Consider the following 14,177-nt stretch of genomic DNA (forward strand, 5'->3'; position numbering starts at 1 on the left):
CTTCGACTTGCATGGATTAATTCCAGTTATATGGTACTCAATGTATGATCAATCGACTGTTTTAAGTGGATGATGAAAATTTTCGACAGATAAGTGGTACTCCAAATCTGAAGTTCAGAATACCCGAACACGCACCCGGGGTTCTGGTATCACCTTACGCGCAGCGTGTTGTCACATCAATTCAATGTGTGGACATGATGAATAATTTGATCAACATATACTAATACTGCTACTGTACTACTTACTAGTCGTATTTAATGTCACATTTTAATCATTGGTTTAAGTAACAAGTACACATTTGAAGCCTAAGCGTAACAGATTAATATTCTGTTATCCCTCGGCCCTATAAGGCCCCCGACGCGCTCCTAACCTTCCGGCCGCCCCCAACCATCTCCAACCCCGGCGACCCACCCCGGCGCATCCCAGCCCAGTGCCGCCCTTCCCGGCGACCCCAACCCCGGCACGCCTCAGCCCCGGCGCCCCCATCCCCGGCGACCCTAGCCCTGGCGCGCCTCAGCCCCGGTGACTCCCATCTCGGGCCTCCTCCCTCCATCGCCGCCGCGCCTCTCGCCACCTCCCTCCGCCACCAACCCAGATCCCTCCGAGCACCGCGCGCCATCTCCTGCGATTCCCGCCACCGCCTGTTTCTAGCGCGGCTCTCCGCCTCCCAGCGACGACGAGGAAGATGACGGGAGATCTGCCCGTCTTCACGCATGGCACCCCTGGTCCTTGGATCCCCGCTCCCCTCCGGCGACCCTACTCGCTCGCCCGACGCTCGCTCCGGTGACCAGCCGCGCATCACACGATAGATCCCCAAGCTCCTTCACATTCAGCGCCGCCGCCACGCAACCTCATCTCCTTTTTCTCTTCATTACGACCAGTAGCCTGTAGGGGTTTCTTCAGCTGCGGTTCAACAAGAAAACCAGCGGCGGTTCTATCTCTTTCCTCTCTAATGCTCTTTATCTTACTAATTTGTTTTCTATTGGAACTGCAGCCCGAGGGAGGTTGGACGGACAGCATATTGGCGATGTTAACATCAGTTTGTTTATATTGAACTGATGATCGTGTATTACTACTGAAGTCAAGCAACGAGGTCTAGTTTGTTGAAATTACATATTTGGCTCGGTTATAGTTTATTCCATTGCTTTTCTTTTTCCATGCATTACTACTGAACAGAACTGAAGCACTTCTGTTTGAAAAATTACAAGGAGACTTCTGCAGCCTACTAGCGTGTTCTAGCTTGCCGCTGATGTGTATTCATGCCGATGAAGCTTGCTTGCCTAGCTGCTAGCCTGATTCTTGTTCTGTTATGGGCACCGTGGTTATTTGAACTTTAATTGCAGCTACTATTACAGTGTGTGCGTACATGACTGAAACTGTATGATGTGTGTGCCATGGTTACCTGAACTTCAATTCTAGCTACTATTCAAATCTAATACTAGCACGTACAAGACTGGACTCGTACTACTGCGTACTAGTGTGCCATTTTGCTTATTCTTTCCTTGAACTTTGCATGCGCTCTATTCTTTCAGAGATATGTTCAAAGCTAGTTCCTCAGAGGTGTATTCTTTCATAGATATGTTAAAGCTAATTCTTTATTCTTTCAGAGATATGTTGTTTTCATACTTTCAGCTCACACTATAGCTTTTTTCAGTTCAATGGATTCCAAAAAGGAAAAAAAATTGTGGATGGGTGATGAATCAACTTCCTGTACTGTTGTGCCATTAGCATTGGACGACCCCGACCACTGGCACCACTGCTTCCCTACCTCCTGCTTGCATCGCCATCTCCCGGTGGGGCTCTGCCGCCGGAGCACCCTGGCCGTTCACAGCCACCACTCCAGGCCGTTCAACGCCACCACCCCAGGCCGTTCATTGCCAGCAGCACCCTGGATCCCACCCCTCACCCTAGGAGTTTCAGTTATCGAGTGAGTTTCTGTCCAACTTGAGCTTTCAGTACAACTTGAGCTCCCTGAGATGATCATATAATTAACTTCAAAATTACTACATGGTCCATGTATTTTACAGCAAGTCCATGTAGTACTACATGCGAAGTACAAAAATTACTGCTAGTGAGAGTTAATTTAAATCCTGGTCAGTTCATCTCCTCACAACATATTTACTTCTGCTCTGCTCTGATCTTTCAACTGAATTGTTGATGCTGCATCCTCTCTCTCATGATGTGATGTTGTTGCTCTCTCATAGCTAAAACATGGTCCCATAAACATCCTATAGCTGACTACAATCTGTAATTCTTAAACTACATGTTGTCCTGGTCCTTGAGCTGCTATCGCTCCACCGCCGTGTACAGGAAGTTCAACGCTGCAACTACAGGCCGTTCAATCTCTCCGTCGTGGACACGCCCCTTCACCTCCTTCTGGTTGCTAGTCATCCCGGTGTGGCCAGGCCGTTGGGTTCGCCGCCGCTGCGATCAGCAGTCCAACCCGGCCGCCCCAGGCCGTTCACCGTCGCAGCTCCCTGGCCGACTGTGTCGAGCCACCTTCCGCCTGCACCTTGGGCTCCCGTATGCGTCCCCTACCCCAGCAGGTGCACACGTCCCGGCCCACCGTTCCCTGTGTTGTTCTTTTGACCTTGAACTATATAGGATACAACTTTTATTTGATTTTCAGTTCACCTTTTCCGTTCTTTTCAGTTCATAAACTTTAATGTATTGATGAAATCCTGAAATATCATATGTGCACTCTACGTATTTGTTTTTATGCCTACGAACAATTCTTCACTTGTGCTGTTATGCATCAGTTTTGGTCACCAAAAAAATGGAGGTTTAGATATGACAAAATGGATTAGAGCACCATGTCCTCACCCAGAAGTATGAAAAAATCATTGCTTTCAGTTCTAGTAAAATGTTTTTTTTTTAAACTGGACTGCTGATTCTTTCTGTAATGGGCTTTATATATTATCTTTCCTATGTCTTACTGTAGGAAAATATGGTGGCCTTCAGCAAGTAATCTTTCTCTAACGGGCATCCTATGCCCGCGCCACCGAGAGCCTGATCCTACTTGCTGCGTGCTCACGACGACCACAAGCATCGTAAGAAAAAGGCTCGTTGAGCTGCACTTGTTTGTATTGTCGCTCTTCCTCTGCTCCTCAAGCGCCACTGCTGTCTCGTGCTGACCTCGACGCACCGACCATCGTCCAGGCTGCTGCTGGTTCGTGCTACATAAACAAAAAGAGTTAAAGAACATAGATGAGAGGAATTCAGTTCAGGAAGATTAAAGGGTAATGTTTAGAGATGAGGCTGAGGGATCTGGTTCAACTCCCATCACCCTTGTTTGGTTTTATGACTACTTGATCGATTACTAGAAGTTCAAAACAAGATGTAGAAATTCATTTTCCCTGTGTATATAAGTTGTAGAAGTTGATGCTTAATGTTCTAGTTCGTGCTCCTCTGCAGGTTAACCTCCTGGGATACACGAAGTTTCAGTTCGTCGAGAGGCTTCCTGGAGCTTCAAAACATTTCACTACTCCTTTTTAGGCTTTTTCAGTACATCTTACAAAGTGTGTTTCCTTTCATCATTTTTGTCTACTTAAAAGAAGTGTAGAAGCTTGAGGAAATACCCCCAAAATCATGTGTGCCCTCAGCACTCTTCTACGTGCTTGTTCTAATGCTTATGAGAATTATTCTTCAAGGTCATAATTTGGAGCTAGATAACTTTTCATAGATGATTGTACTGAAGCTGGGTGTTTAACAGAATTATTTCTCATAAGTTCGCAAATCACCTATTGGTTTGGGTTACATCTCATCCACATCTTCACGAAAAAAGTTGGAACTTGCATCTATATTTAAGTTCCGGTTACCTTCGGTTAATTGTACTGAACTTGGCTAATTGTAGCTTACTAGTACTAAACTTTTGTTCATGTGCTACCTTTTGTAAAGTTCATCTTGTCTAGTACTCCCTCCGTAAACTAATATAAGAGCGTTTAGATCATTACTTTAGTTATCTAAACACTCTTATATTAGTTTACAGAGGGAGTATATATTACTGCTGTCATTGATTGCAGATTTTGTTTTTGGGAATTCCACCGTTGATCCCAAGCTCCATGGGCATTTCATGCATTCGCTGGTCTGTGTGTGCAATTATTCTATTATGGAGATGTCAGTTCATTACAACGCTACTCCGGCTTTTTTCTCCTACAACAAGACTTGCATATGGCTACAGGTTCATATCAAGGAAGTTTAGAAAAATTGCAGCGCCTTTCAGTTCATTGTATGAAAAAAGCAAAGTTCATCTTGTCTAGTACAGGTTGCTGCTGGTGTCCGTTCATTGTCGATTTCGTTTTGGGAAATTTCCAAAACTTAATGCTGAGAACGGATGCAGTTTGATCTTGTGCAAGTTGGAAATTCCCTGATGCTGAGTGTGTCAGTACAACCCTACGTCACACAGGAAACAGTGTGTGTACATTTTTGGATTTAATTTTGGAAGGTTCACACATCCATATTAGTTCTCATTGTGGCCTACTTGCCTTTAGTTCCAAAGCCTTTAGTTCCAAACAAGTTGGGGTAGGCTAGAGGTGAAACCCATAAGATCTCGCAATCAACTCATGGCTCTGGCACATGGATAGTAAGCTTCCACGCACCCTTGTCCATAGCTAACTCCCTCTTGGTGTTCTCATTGTGGCCTACTTGCGGGGCATACGCGCTGATAACATTGAGAACCAAGTCCTCAACTACCAGCTTGACCAAGATAATCCGGTCCCCACGTCTCTTACGTCTACCACTCCATACTTGAGGCTCTTATTGATCAAGATGCCTACGCCATTTCTGTTTGCAGCCGTCCCCGTGTATCACAGCTTGAAGCCGGTATCCTCCACCTCCTTCGCCTTCTGTCCTCTCCATTTGGTTTCTTGGACGCAAAGGATATCAACACCTCTCCTCACCGCTGCATCAACTAGCTCCCGAAGCTTCCCTGTCAGAGACCCTATGTTCCAGCTACCTAAGCGAATCCTCCTAGGCTCGGCTAGCTTCCTTACCCTTCGCACCCGTCGAGTCAAATGCGAAGACCCTTGCTCATTTTCCAATACACCCGGGCGCCGATGTAGCGCGCCACTAAGGATGCGACGACCCGATCCTCGCTCACTTGCCATCGTATTCGGATCAAGATATGGCGCGCCACTTGGGGGGTGACGGCCCGGCCCTTGCCCACTTTCCACCACACCCGGGTTCCGATGTGGCGCGTCGCTGAGAGGGTTACGCCCCAACAAAAATCTTTTGGGTTTCATCTCCATAAGAGTGGCTGAATTTTTACGTTGGCTCGCCAAGCCTATCACAACCCTCCTTCTTTACCCGGGCTTGGGACCGGCTATGTTGAGACAACATAGGCGGAGTTATCGGACATAATTTTGTAAGTTTAGAAAAAGCAATTGCTCAGTACATCACAACAGCTCTTCAATGCAAAAAGGATGGCTCTTCTCAAGTCAGCAGCTAACTGGACTGGGTAAGTTTTCAGAAATTCATTTTAGTGTCAAACATTGGTGAGATTCTGATTAAGGCTTTTGTCCATTCCAGTAACTTCAGGGTAGCTCAGTCAAATATGGCAGCTGTTCAGTAAACAACTTCAGTTGAGAAATCAGCAAGGTCTAATGCATACTGTCTTCTATAACTCATTTCACTGCACGGTTTCTTCACATGTTTGTTGTTTCCTAATTATCCTAATTCCTAAATGTTCTACTCAACTTCAGCGCCATGCTCAGTCCAACCCCGTGGCTTCAGGGTGCCCGAGTTCGTCGCGACCATCAGTTTGGAGACCTGCGTCACTGCCCGTGTCGCTACCATGGCCACCTGCATCACTGCGTGCTCCGTCAACAGCCTCCTGCACAAGGAAAAGCAACCGGAGTAGAGGCTTTTGAGATGCTCTGTTCTAGCGAGGTGGCTAATTATGTTTGTCAGTTTGTAATACTTTGGCCGCAGTTTACTTATGTATCTTTTTCTGGCCGGAGCACGACCAGAGCTTATGTCAGTATGAACTTTGATTGTGATGGTACTACAAACTCTATAATTACTTACCTTTTATATAATTCACTTGGAGTGCCCCTATTACCAACTATGGTACAAAAATGCACTGTGCTCACCATTTTATTTTAGTTCATCAGTTTGTAATACTTTAAAGAGAGGAGGTAATAGTGAACCATTCGGTTTTGTATTATAAAAAGTGTTAATGTGAGAAACTTCAAAAACATCTTGTTTAATAAGTTCTGCTTGTTCTGTGTATAGTATTTATTCAGCTAAAAAAGGTATGGTTCGTACATTCTGGTCGATCTTGTTGTAATCGTCCTTGTTTTTGTGTGTTTCCTGATGCAAGTTTTGTGGCCAGTCCAGATGGGAGAAGGTGATCCGTCCAAAGAGTAATTCTGTGACGTTGACGTCCAAGTTCTACAACTGATCCGTACAAACAAAAATGATGGTCCGTTCTACAAAGGAAAATTGGTTTAATTAAAAATATTGATCATGACAGAAATTCAAATTGTAAAAGTTGAAGCAAAAGGAAACCCCATGCAATTCAAATGGTAAAAGTACAAGTCATAAAATAAGAGAAGTCCAGAACATCGTTGTAAAAAATGTTTAGTTCAAAAAAAAGAATAAAAAAACATTTTCTTTTTGAAAAAAAACATCTTTCAGTTCGATGATATAAACCATGCAAGCACAGGGCCGACGATACAATAACATTCAGTTCAACAATATAAACCATGCAAGTTCAGGGCTAGGATACAGTAAACCGTTGAAAATTTAGGAGAAAAATATTACCTAAAAACAGAGCAAAGTATAGTTAGTGAAAACAAGCCTAGTACAAACCCATGCAAGCATCAGTACAAATACCTTTTTTCGGAATCATTTAAAATTACTCTACAAAAAATAGCTCGATACAAACATACGCATATATCAGTACGACTACTCTGTTTTTCAGACGAGAAAATAGCAGGATCCATCATGATGTATTCAAGATTACTCTTAAACGGTTGCAAAGTAGAGAAAACGTCCAACATGACTAAGTTTCGCATTTTCGATGGCTATCCAACGGTATATTATTTGCCCCAATTCGACAAACTTTTTAAAAAATCGCGTTCAAAACCAATTTTAACCGTATTTGAATTCGTATTTAAACCGTAAGGAATTAGAAAAAACTTTATATACGCAAAAGTTGCGCATTTTCCATAGCTTTCCAACGCCGTATTATTTGCGTCAATCCGACAAACCATTTGCAAAAAAACAGTGAAAAACATTTCGCCCAGAATTTCACCGTTTTTCAAGTTACTTTTAAATCATATAGAATTTCAAAAAATAGTAGATATATGGAAGATGCGGATTTTCACAAGCTTTCCAACGCAATCTCATTTTCTCAATTCCGACAACCCATTTGAAAATTAAGTCCAAAATACGATTCACGTTTTCGGTTTTGAAAAAAACGATTTTTTCAAAACTGCTCTTAAATCATAATTTTTTTTTTGCAAAAACAAATTATAAGATTGTAATGTGGATGTCAAGAGCTTTCCAACGATATATTACACACCCCGTTTCGACCAAAAAAAATTGCAAAAAAGTTTGAACTAAAGAAGACAATTTTTAACAGCAACAGAAAGCATCAGTTCAACCGCTCAAATTTCATCAGTTCAACCGCTTGAATTCATCAGTTCAAGTAGGGTAACAGAATAATATTCTGTTACGCGTAACAGAATAGCCCAGATGTATATATATATATAATATATATATATAATATATAAACACTATTCTGATCACGGGATCAGAATAATATTCTGATCACAACCTGAACTACCTGAGTAACGCGCCTGAACTTCCCTGTGTACTAACCTGACCTTCTGGCTATCTTCACAACCGTGGCTTTCCCTGCGAGTTTTTCTGATCATTCGTGTTGTTTGTGATGTAAGTGTAATGTGGACACGTTTTTTAGAGTCTAAATGATTGTTTTGATTCGGATTCTAGCACGTTGGCGGATTTGCTCTCGGGGTCGTGATGAACTTGTTTCTGTTACAAGTTTAATGCATGTTTTGGATGTTGTCGAAGTTCTGGAACGATGGGGATTAGGTTTTAGTATGAGTTTGGAGCACAAATTCTTTGTTATTTCAAACAAATTTGAAATCGCCCGTGTTCTTCATCCGCCCGAGATGCAACCCGCGCTTCTATTGATTTCTCGTTTTTCTTTAAAGTTTGCTGCCTGATTTGCGTACTTTAGTGAAATTCGAGGCTTACTAATCCGTAAATTTTAATCGGGAGGGTCCTTACGGTTTGATTTCTAGCGATTTGATGTTGGCACTCCTGCGGGTTTCTGCACATGTTATTTTAGCGGTTTTGAAATTTACCCTCTGGTCCTTTCAGTTGTCGAAAGGTAGTTGCCAGATCATTTCCAAGGGGGTGCGGACGTGTTGCAATCTTGTGGAGTTGATTTTATGCTTCGGACAAATTCGTTTGTTCATTATTTCTAGATCTTCTAATGGTCGTTGTACAAGCTGGACTTCTGCGTTTTCATACCTGAACTTCTTCTTTTCCTTCGTTGGATCCTGTCGGGGCTGGGGCGGCTCAGGATCGGGATCGGGGGAGGATCAGGTTGATCCTGTTGGGTCTGTCCGGGTTTCTGTGCTGGACTTCTGCGTCGTCATACCTGAACTTCTTCTTTTTTCTTTTCGCTGCAAGATAATGCAGCAAGTCCTTTGTATCAGAAACCCTTACTAGATTTTCTTCTGCAATTTTTGTTGTAGCTAGTGTGTAAGTGTGGAGCTGGACCACAGGAACATGCACCCTCTTTTTCCCTTAGTCTATGTTTTGGTATAGTTTTTTGATCATCCACTTATCTTTGGTAAGATCTGGACTTCTCTTTTTTTATTAATGGTTGAATTTCTGGTTTTCCAGATTACATTCCACATTTGCAAGGCGAAGGCGCATGGTGCTCTATATTTTTCTTTGTTTGGTTTCCTTTCATATTTTTAATTCTTCAGATGTTCCTTTTTATACTTTTGTCTCGTGAGCAATCATGGGATTAGCCCAAGTATGCATGCACTTTTTCCAGATCATGTAAGGGTCGTTTGTAGAAGCTGGACTTCTATGTTCTTTATACGTGAACTTCTGCTTTTTCCTTCTTTGCAAAGTAATAAAGCAATTCCTCTGTATTTCCTTCTTTTTTATGTTACTTTTCATTCTTTGCATTTGTTTGGATTTTTTGACTTAGTCCCGTGAACAGCCATGTAATTGGGCGATGGATATGCGTATTTTTTTATTTTTTCTAGTATGTTATTTGTACTTATAATAGTTGTTGTTCTTCACTGAATAACTATCCTGAACTTCAGTGTGATAATTGTTTTTAACATGTTAAATTTGAGGTTGTTATTTTTTGGATTTAAATATTTTGTAGATATTGAAATCAGCATTGCGCGTATTGACCAATGCGGTAGCGCGAGGCCGAGCAGGGGGGGGGGGGGAGGGGGGTCGGGCCCCCCTCCCCTCCCCCTGCGAGGCCGAGACAGGAACGAGCCGGAGCAGGCGACGACGCGGCGTGCCGCGTCGTCGCATGCGGAGGCGAGTCCGTCACATCCGTGACCCCACTATCTATCTTAGGGTTTTTAGGGTTTAGGGTTATTATGGTTTAGTGTTAGATATGAACTTCATCTGTTTTTGTACTTGAACTTCTTCATTTTGTTTCTTATGGTTTATTTATTCTTATGCCATTACTTCTTTTATTAGAGTACTTGAACTTCTATTCTTTATTTTTTGAACTTCTTTCTGTTGTTTTTTAGGTGCATATTTATGTATGTATTTTTCTTCCTTTGGTAGTGCATTTGCCATCTATTTTTGGTTTTAAGGATATCAACAGTGCTATCGTGTGAAGTTATATAATTATAATAGATGCATTCAAATGGTGCATTCATTTATCTATAGGTGTATTTACTTTTTTAGCTGTTGGGGGGTGGGGTGGGGGGGGGGGGTAAAACTGTAAATTCAGTGGCGCTGCAATTCCCACGACAGATAGGCATTAAGTGAGCATCTCCCTCATCACCACCTGTCAGAAAACCCCTCCCCCCTGTCGCTCGCTCTCTTCCCCCTCCCCGTCGCTCCGCTGCCTTCCTCGCCTCCAACTCCCCCTGATTTCTCTGCCCCTGGCCCCTGCCCTCGTGCTGGAGTAACTGGCACACGCCCCCGCTCCTATTTCTCCCCCACGCCCCGCTCTCCCTCGCCCAACCCGCTCTATTCTGCTCTGAAGCGAGGGCGGCAACTGCCTGCGCGGTTGCAAGGTGCGCGTGGCGTCGTGGGGAGTGGAAGAACCGCCGCGGGATTCGTGTGTGCGGGGGTTGTTTCGAGAGGTACAAATGCTGCCCCCCGCCCCCTAATGCTTGCTTTTAGTTTCGCCAGATCTGTCGAGTCTGCCTCCTGTGTGCTCTCACGTCCGCCTCCTACCCCCTTCTTCTGATGGTTTGATGGGAGATTAGGTAGGGTTCTTGTGCGTGTGGTGGGTGGATTCCATTCCCCCGTGGTCAGATTTGTCTATGAGATGCTTGTGTGTGCTATTTCTCCATTCAGAGTTGATTGGATTTCATTTCCCCTTTGGTGATTTCAGCATTTAGATGCATGTGAGAGAGGGTGTGGTGTGATGGTTCATGCTGAATCTGATGTATCTAATTGTCTTAGTATTGTTGATTTCGAAGTCTAGATTGTGTCTGTCACATGCTAGTTAGTTTCTGGATTCTTTTTTTGTTTGTGCTTGCCTATATGTGCTACTGTTCATGTTTTCATACTTGTTGATATTATCTAGTTGTTTCATCCTAGGGTTTCATTTAGTTGTTTTTTGTATTTGTTGTATGAGTTTCTACCTGCTAACTATATGCATTCTATCCCCTGTTTTTAGTATGTTATTCTAGGGTTTGGAGTTTCATTCGTCAAGGGCGTTGTGTTGTCATGGCTTCCAAACCTTCTCCAGGTATCTTAATGTAGTTGGATCTTGTATTTTAAAGCAGTATTCTTATATATGTCTGCCCATATCTTCATTTAGTTTTCTTGTTGGACTGCCATTCTTATTAGTGTGAACTTCTAAGAAAGGTTATGTGTATGCTTTTTACCCTTAGCTTGAGTTAGTAGTGTTGCTTTACTTTTTAGTTGATGATTTGCAGGTGAAACTATGTCACCAAGTGTTGTTGGACTTCCCAAATGATTCATATTTATAGTGTATATCTTTTGTTTTTTTATTTGTTATCATGTTCATGGTATTGATATTTAGTTTGGCTGTGAAATACTATTTGTGGTCATGCTACATATTTTTTATGTGCTATTTTCTTGGGTCACATAGTTGAACTTCTGGTTTTAATTATTGTTTGTTCATAATGAAATTTGGTTGAACTTCTGTTATGCACATTTTGTGTTTACTACTTTGTTATATATCGTTGAACTTCTGGACATTCATGTTATATGTAGTAGCCCCTCTGAGTGTAGATTGTTTTTATAGTTAGTGTGTAGATTTTAGTTTGTTTGTTGTGTTTACTGCTTTGTTAGGTATTGTTGAACTTCTTGTTATTGGACATTGTTGTCAAAGTAGAAGTCCCTTTGGTGTAGGATTGTGCATTAGAACTCAACTGGCTTTTTACTTGCATTTTTTGTAGTTGGTGATGAGTTCAATAGTTCTGAAAAAATGCCTGCGATCAAGATGGAGCTTCAGAGGTTAATACTGATGCTCCAATATCTGATGCGGCTAAATCACCCATTATCCCTTTGACTTTGATTGCCGAGGTTGCTTCGAGCCTTGAGAATGTTTCAAGCCTCGAGGATCTTGCTTCTGCAGCTCTTGCTTCACCTAGTATGTGAAACCCCTTTTCTTTTCATTTTAAAGTTTTCAGCCATGTTTTTTTAGCTTGTTCATGTCGTTTGTTTTTGTTTTTCTTCATGACTTTTTATTTTTTGCTTCGATTTTTTGTGTTCTTTGCAGATGTGTCCACAAAGGAGGAAGCTGTGAACACCATCAACGATGTTTTATCTGAGTTGGGTTTATCAGAAAACCCTGCTGCAGCTGAGGAGGGGGCTCCCTCAGTCAAAGGTTGTGATTCCATTCCGGATCCTTTGTGCTCTCTTCAGATGTCAGAGACGCAGTCGCAGTCTGTTGATGGCACTGAACCTGTCACGCAACCCGAGGATGTGCCTTTTTAGCTTCTCCTGGAGGACCAACATAAGAGGAAGAAGCAAGAAATTTTTGACAAGAAGAGGGCGACCTGCCTTGAGAAAGGTTCTGATGTTCCTGGATCTGTTCATGCGGCTGAGCTCACTGTTGAGGAAGACGTGCCGTGTGGTAGTGATGGCACGGTTGTCCCTGTTAAGAAGAAAATCCAGAAGACTACTGCGAGGAAGCTAGTAGTTGGTGAAGTTACTCCTCGGAAGAGCCCACGTGTTTCAAGGCCTACAGAAGTTGTTGAAGATGAAGGGTTAGGCCTTGGTGGTACGCCACGCCGTAGTCCTCGTGTGCTTGCCACTGCCGCGCCTACACCTTCTCCGCTTGGTGCTGGTGCATCTGGTAAGGGGAAGAAATGCGGCGTGAAGCGCCAGGTTCCACCTGCAAAGGTCAACAAGGGTGTGAAGAAGCGTTCTCGTGTCAATCCAGAGGACGAGGATGATGCTGATTTCAATGCTGATGACGAGGACGACGTCGATGATGCTGCTGCCGCTAATCAGGTATGAATGTCTCATGTTTACTGTTTTTTAGAGCATTTGTCACTGTTGCTGTAGTTTTATTGTTTTTAGCACTGCCTTGGCATACATAGCTGACCTTCTGCTCCATCTCAATATAGACGAATAAATTAGCCGACGTGCTTTGCTTTTATGGTATTACTGCCTTTGTGTACATAGTTGGACTTCTGGGTATATACATGAAGAAATTAGCTCAACTTGTTTTGTATACATGTTTGATTACTGCCTTAGTGTATATGGTTGAACTTCTGCTTTTTAATTTTCCAACATTTTTGAAAGCATGTTGACTAGTGTTCATACATGGTTGTACTGCCTATGTAGACATAGTTGGACTTCTGAGATACATGTTTGATTACTGCCTTGGTATACATGGTTGAACTTCTGCTTTTGTAAATTTCCAACATTTTTTTGAAAGCATGTTGACTAGTGTTCATACATGGTTGTACTTCCTATGTAGACATAGTTGGACTTCTGAGATACATGTTTGATTACTGCCTTGGTATACATGGTTGAACTTCTGCTTTTGTAAATTTCCAACATTTTTTTGAAAGCATGTTGACTAGTGTTCATACATGGTTGTACTGCCTATGTAGACATGGTTGGACTTCTGAGATGTAGTGCGTATATGTAGGCATAAGTGGAATTTTGGTGAAGGTTGTGTGTCTCATTGTTCTGCCTTTTTTCCTTGTCAATGTATTTTTTCAGTATCAGCTTGTGCAGCGGCCTGAGAGGAGGAAGAGAGGAGGCAAAGCGCCCGAAGAAGGTGGCCAAGGAGGAGGTGAGGCGAAACGTTTTAACAAGACGGTTCGCTGCTCACTAGGAGAGGTCAAGACGTGTGCAAAAATGCTACAAGATAGGCACAAGGCGAGGGTTATGAAGGCTGATTTTGGTTGTGTGTTTGACTTGAAGGTTGATTCCAACATTTCTCGTCCTTTGATGGGCAACATCTACAGGATTGACCCTTCAACCATGATTTTGGACATGGGTGAGGTGAATAAGGTTATATGTATTACAAGTGATGCTATTCACCATCTCTTTGGGTTCCCTCAAGGTAATCATACCCCCTAGGCCCTCGAATGATGGTTTTGATGACGCTGTTATGAGGTTGAAGGGAAAGCTTGGGTATGCTAGGAGTGACGACATCAAGACAAAGGATTTGCGGAATATCCTCGCTGAACTTGTGAAGGATGAGACGAAGGATGATCTTGCTCTGCAGGTGTTTTACCTTATTGTTTTCATGAAGGTGGTTATCCCTGGAACGTCTACACGAGTGTCCAGGGAGGCAGCAATGGCCGAGAACCTTGTGTTTGAGGATATGGCAGACATGGACTACTGCCAGTTGGTTGTTGAAGATATTCGGAGTGTTGTTGTTAGGTATCAGCAAGGTACTAGCAGAGGAAAAGCTGTCATAGGCTGTGCCATCGCGCCGTTTCTTATGTATCTGGACTACCTTATCATTGGCAAGACGCCTAATATTGACTTGAGGA

At 42.9% G+C, this 14,177-nt stretch overlaps 1 protein-coding gene across 8 annotated transcripts; it reads left to right on the top strand.

The window, feature by feature from the left end:
* The first annotated feature begins 339 nt into the window (after positions 1-339).
* Positions 340-3,763, top strand: LOC125549107 (uncharacterized). Of its 8 annotated transcripts, none has more exons than XM_087513945.1 (6): positions 341-1,093; positions 1,655-1,927; positions 2,311-2,829; positions 2,942-3,050; positions 3,160-3,239; positions 3,415-3,763. In XM_087513945.1, the coding sequence occupies exons 2-3, from the start codon at positions 1,659-1,661 to the stop codon at positions 2,657-2,659; spliced, it is 618 nt and encodes a 205-aa protein (XP_087370071.1). In that variant the 5' UTR covers positions 341-1,093; positions 1,655-1,658; the 3' UTR covers positions 2,660-2,829; positions 2,942-3,050; positions 3,160-3,239; positions 3,415-3,763. The 8 variants fall into 8 exon arrangements, with proteins under 8 accessions (XP_087370069.1, XP_087370071.1, XP_087370060.1 ...); XM_087513953.1 differs by having other exon boundaries at positions 344-1,093; positions 2,311-2,546; XM_087513943.1 differs by having other exon boundaries at positions 340-887; positions 995-1,093; positions 2,311-3,239.
* Positions 3,764-14,177: the final 10,414 nt, after the last annotated feature.

The sequence above is a fragment of the Triticum urartu genome, chromosome 1A (genome assembly GCF_056163025.1).
Source record: "Triticum urartu cultivar PI428250 chromosome 1A, HENAU_Tu73, whole genome shotgun sequence".
Classification (NCBI taxonomy): Eukaryota; Viridiplantae; Streptophyta; class Magnoliopsida; order Poales; family Poaceae; genus Triticum; species Triticum urartu.

Coding starts and splice junctions, on each gene's coding strand:
- LOC125549107 (XM_087513943.1), top strand. CDS start 1,659: ATGGATTCCAAAAAGGAAAAAAAATTGTGGATGGGTGATGAATCAACT. Junction 1,928..2,310: donor CTAGGAGTTTCAGTTATCGA/GTGAGTTTCTGT, acceptor CGCCGTGTACAG/GAAGTTCAACGCTGCAACTA.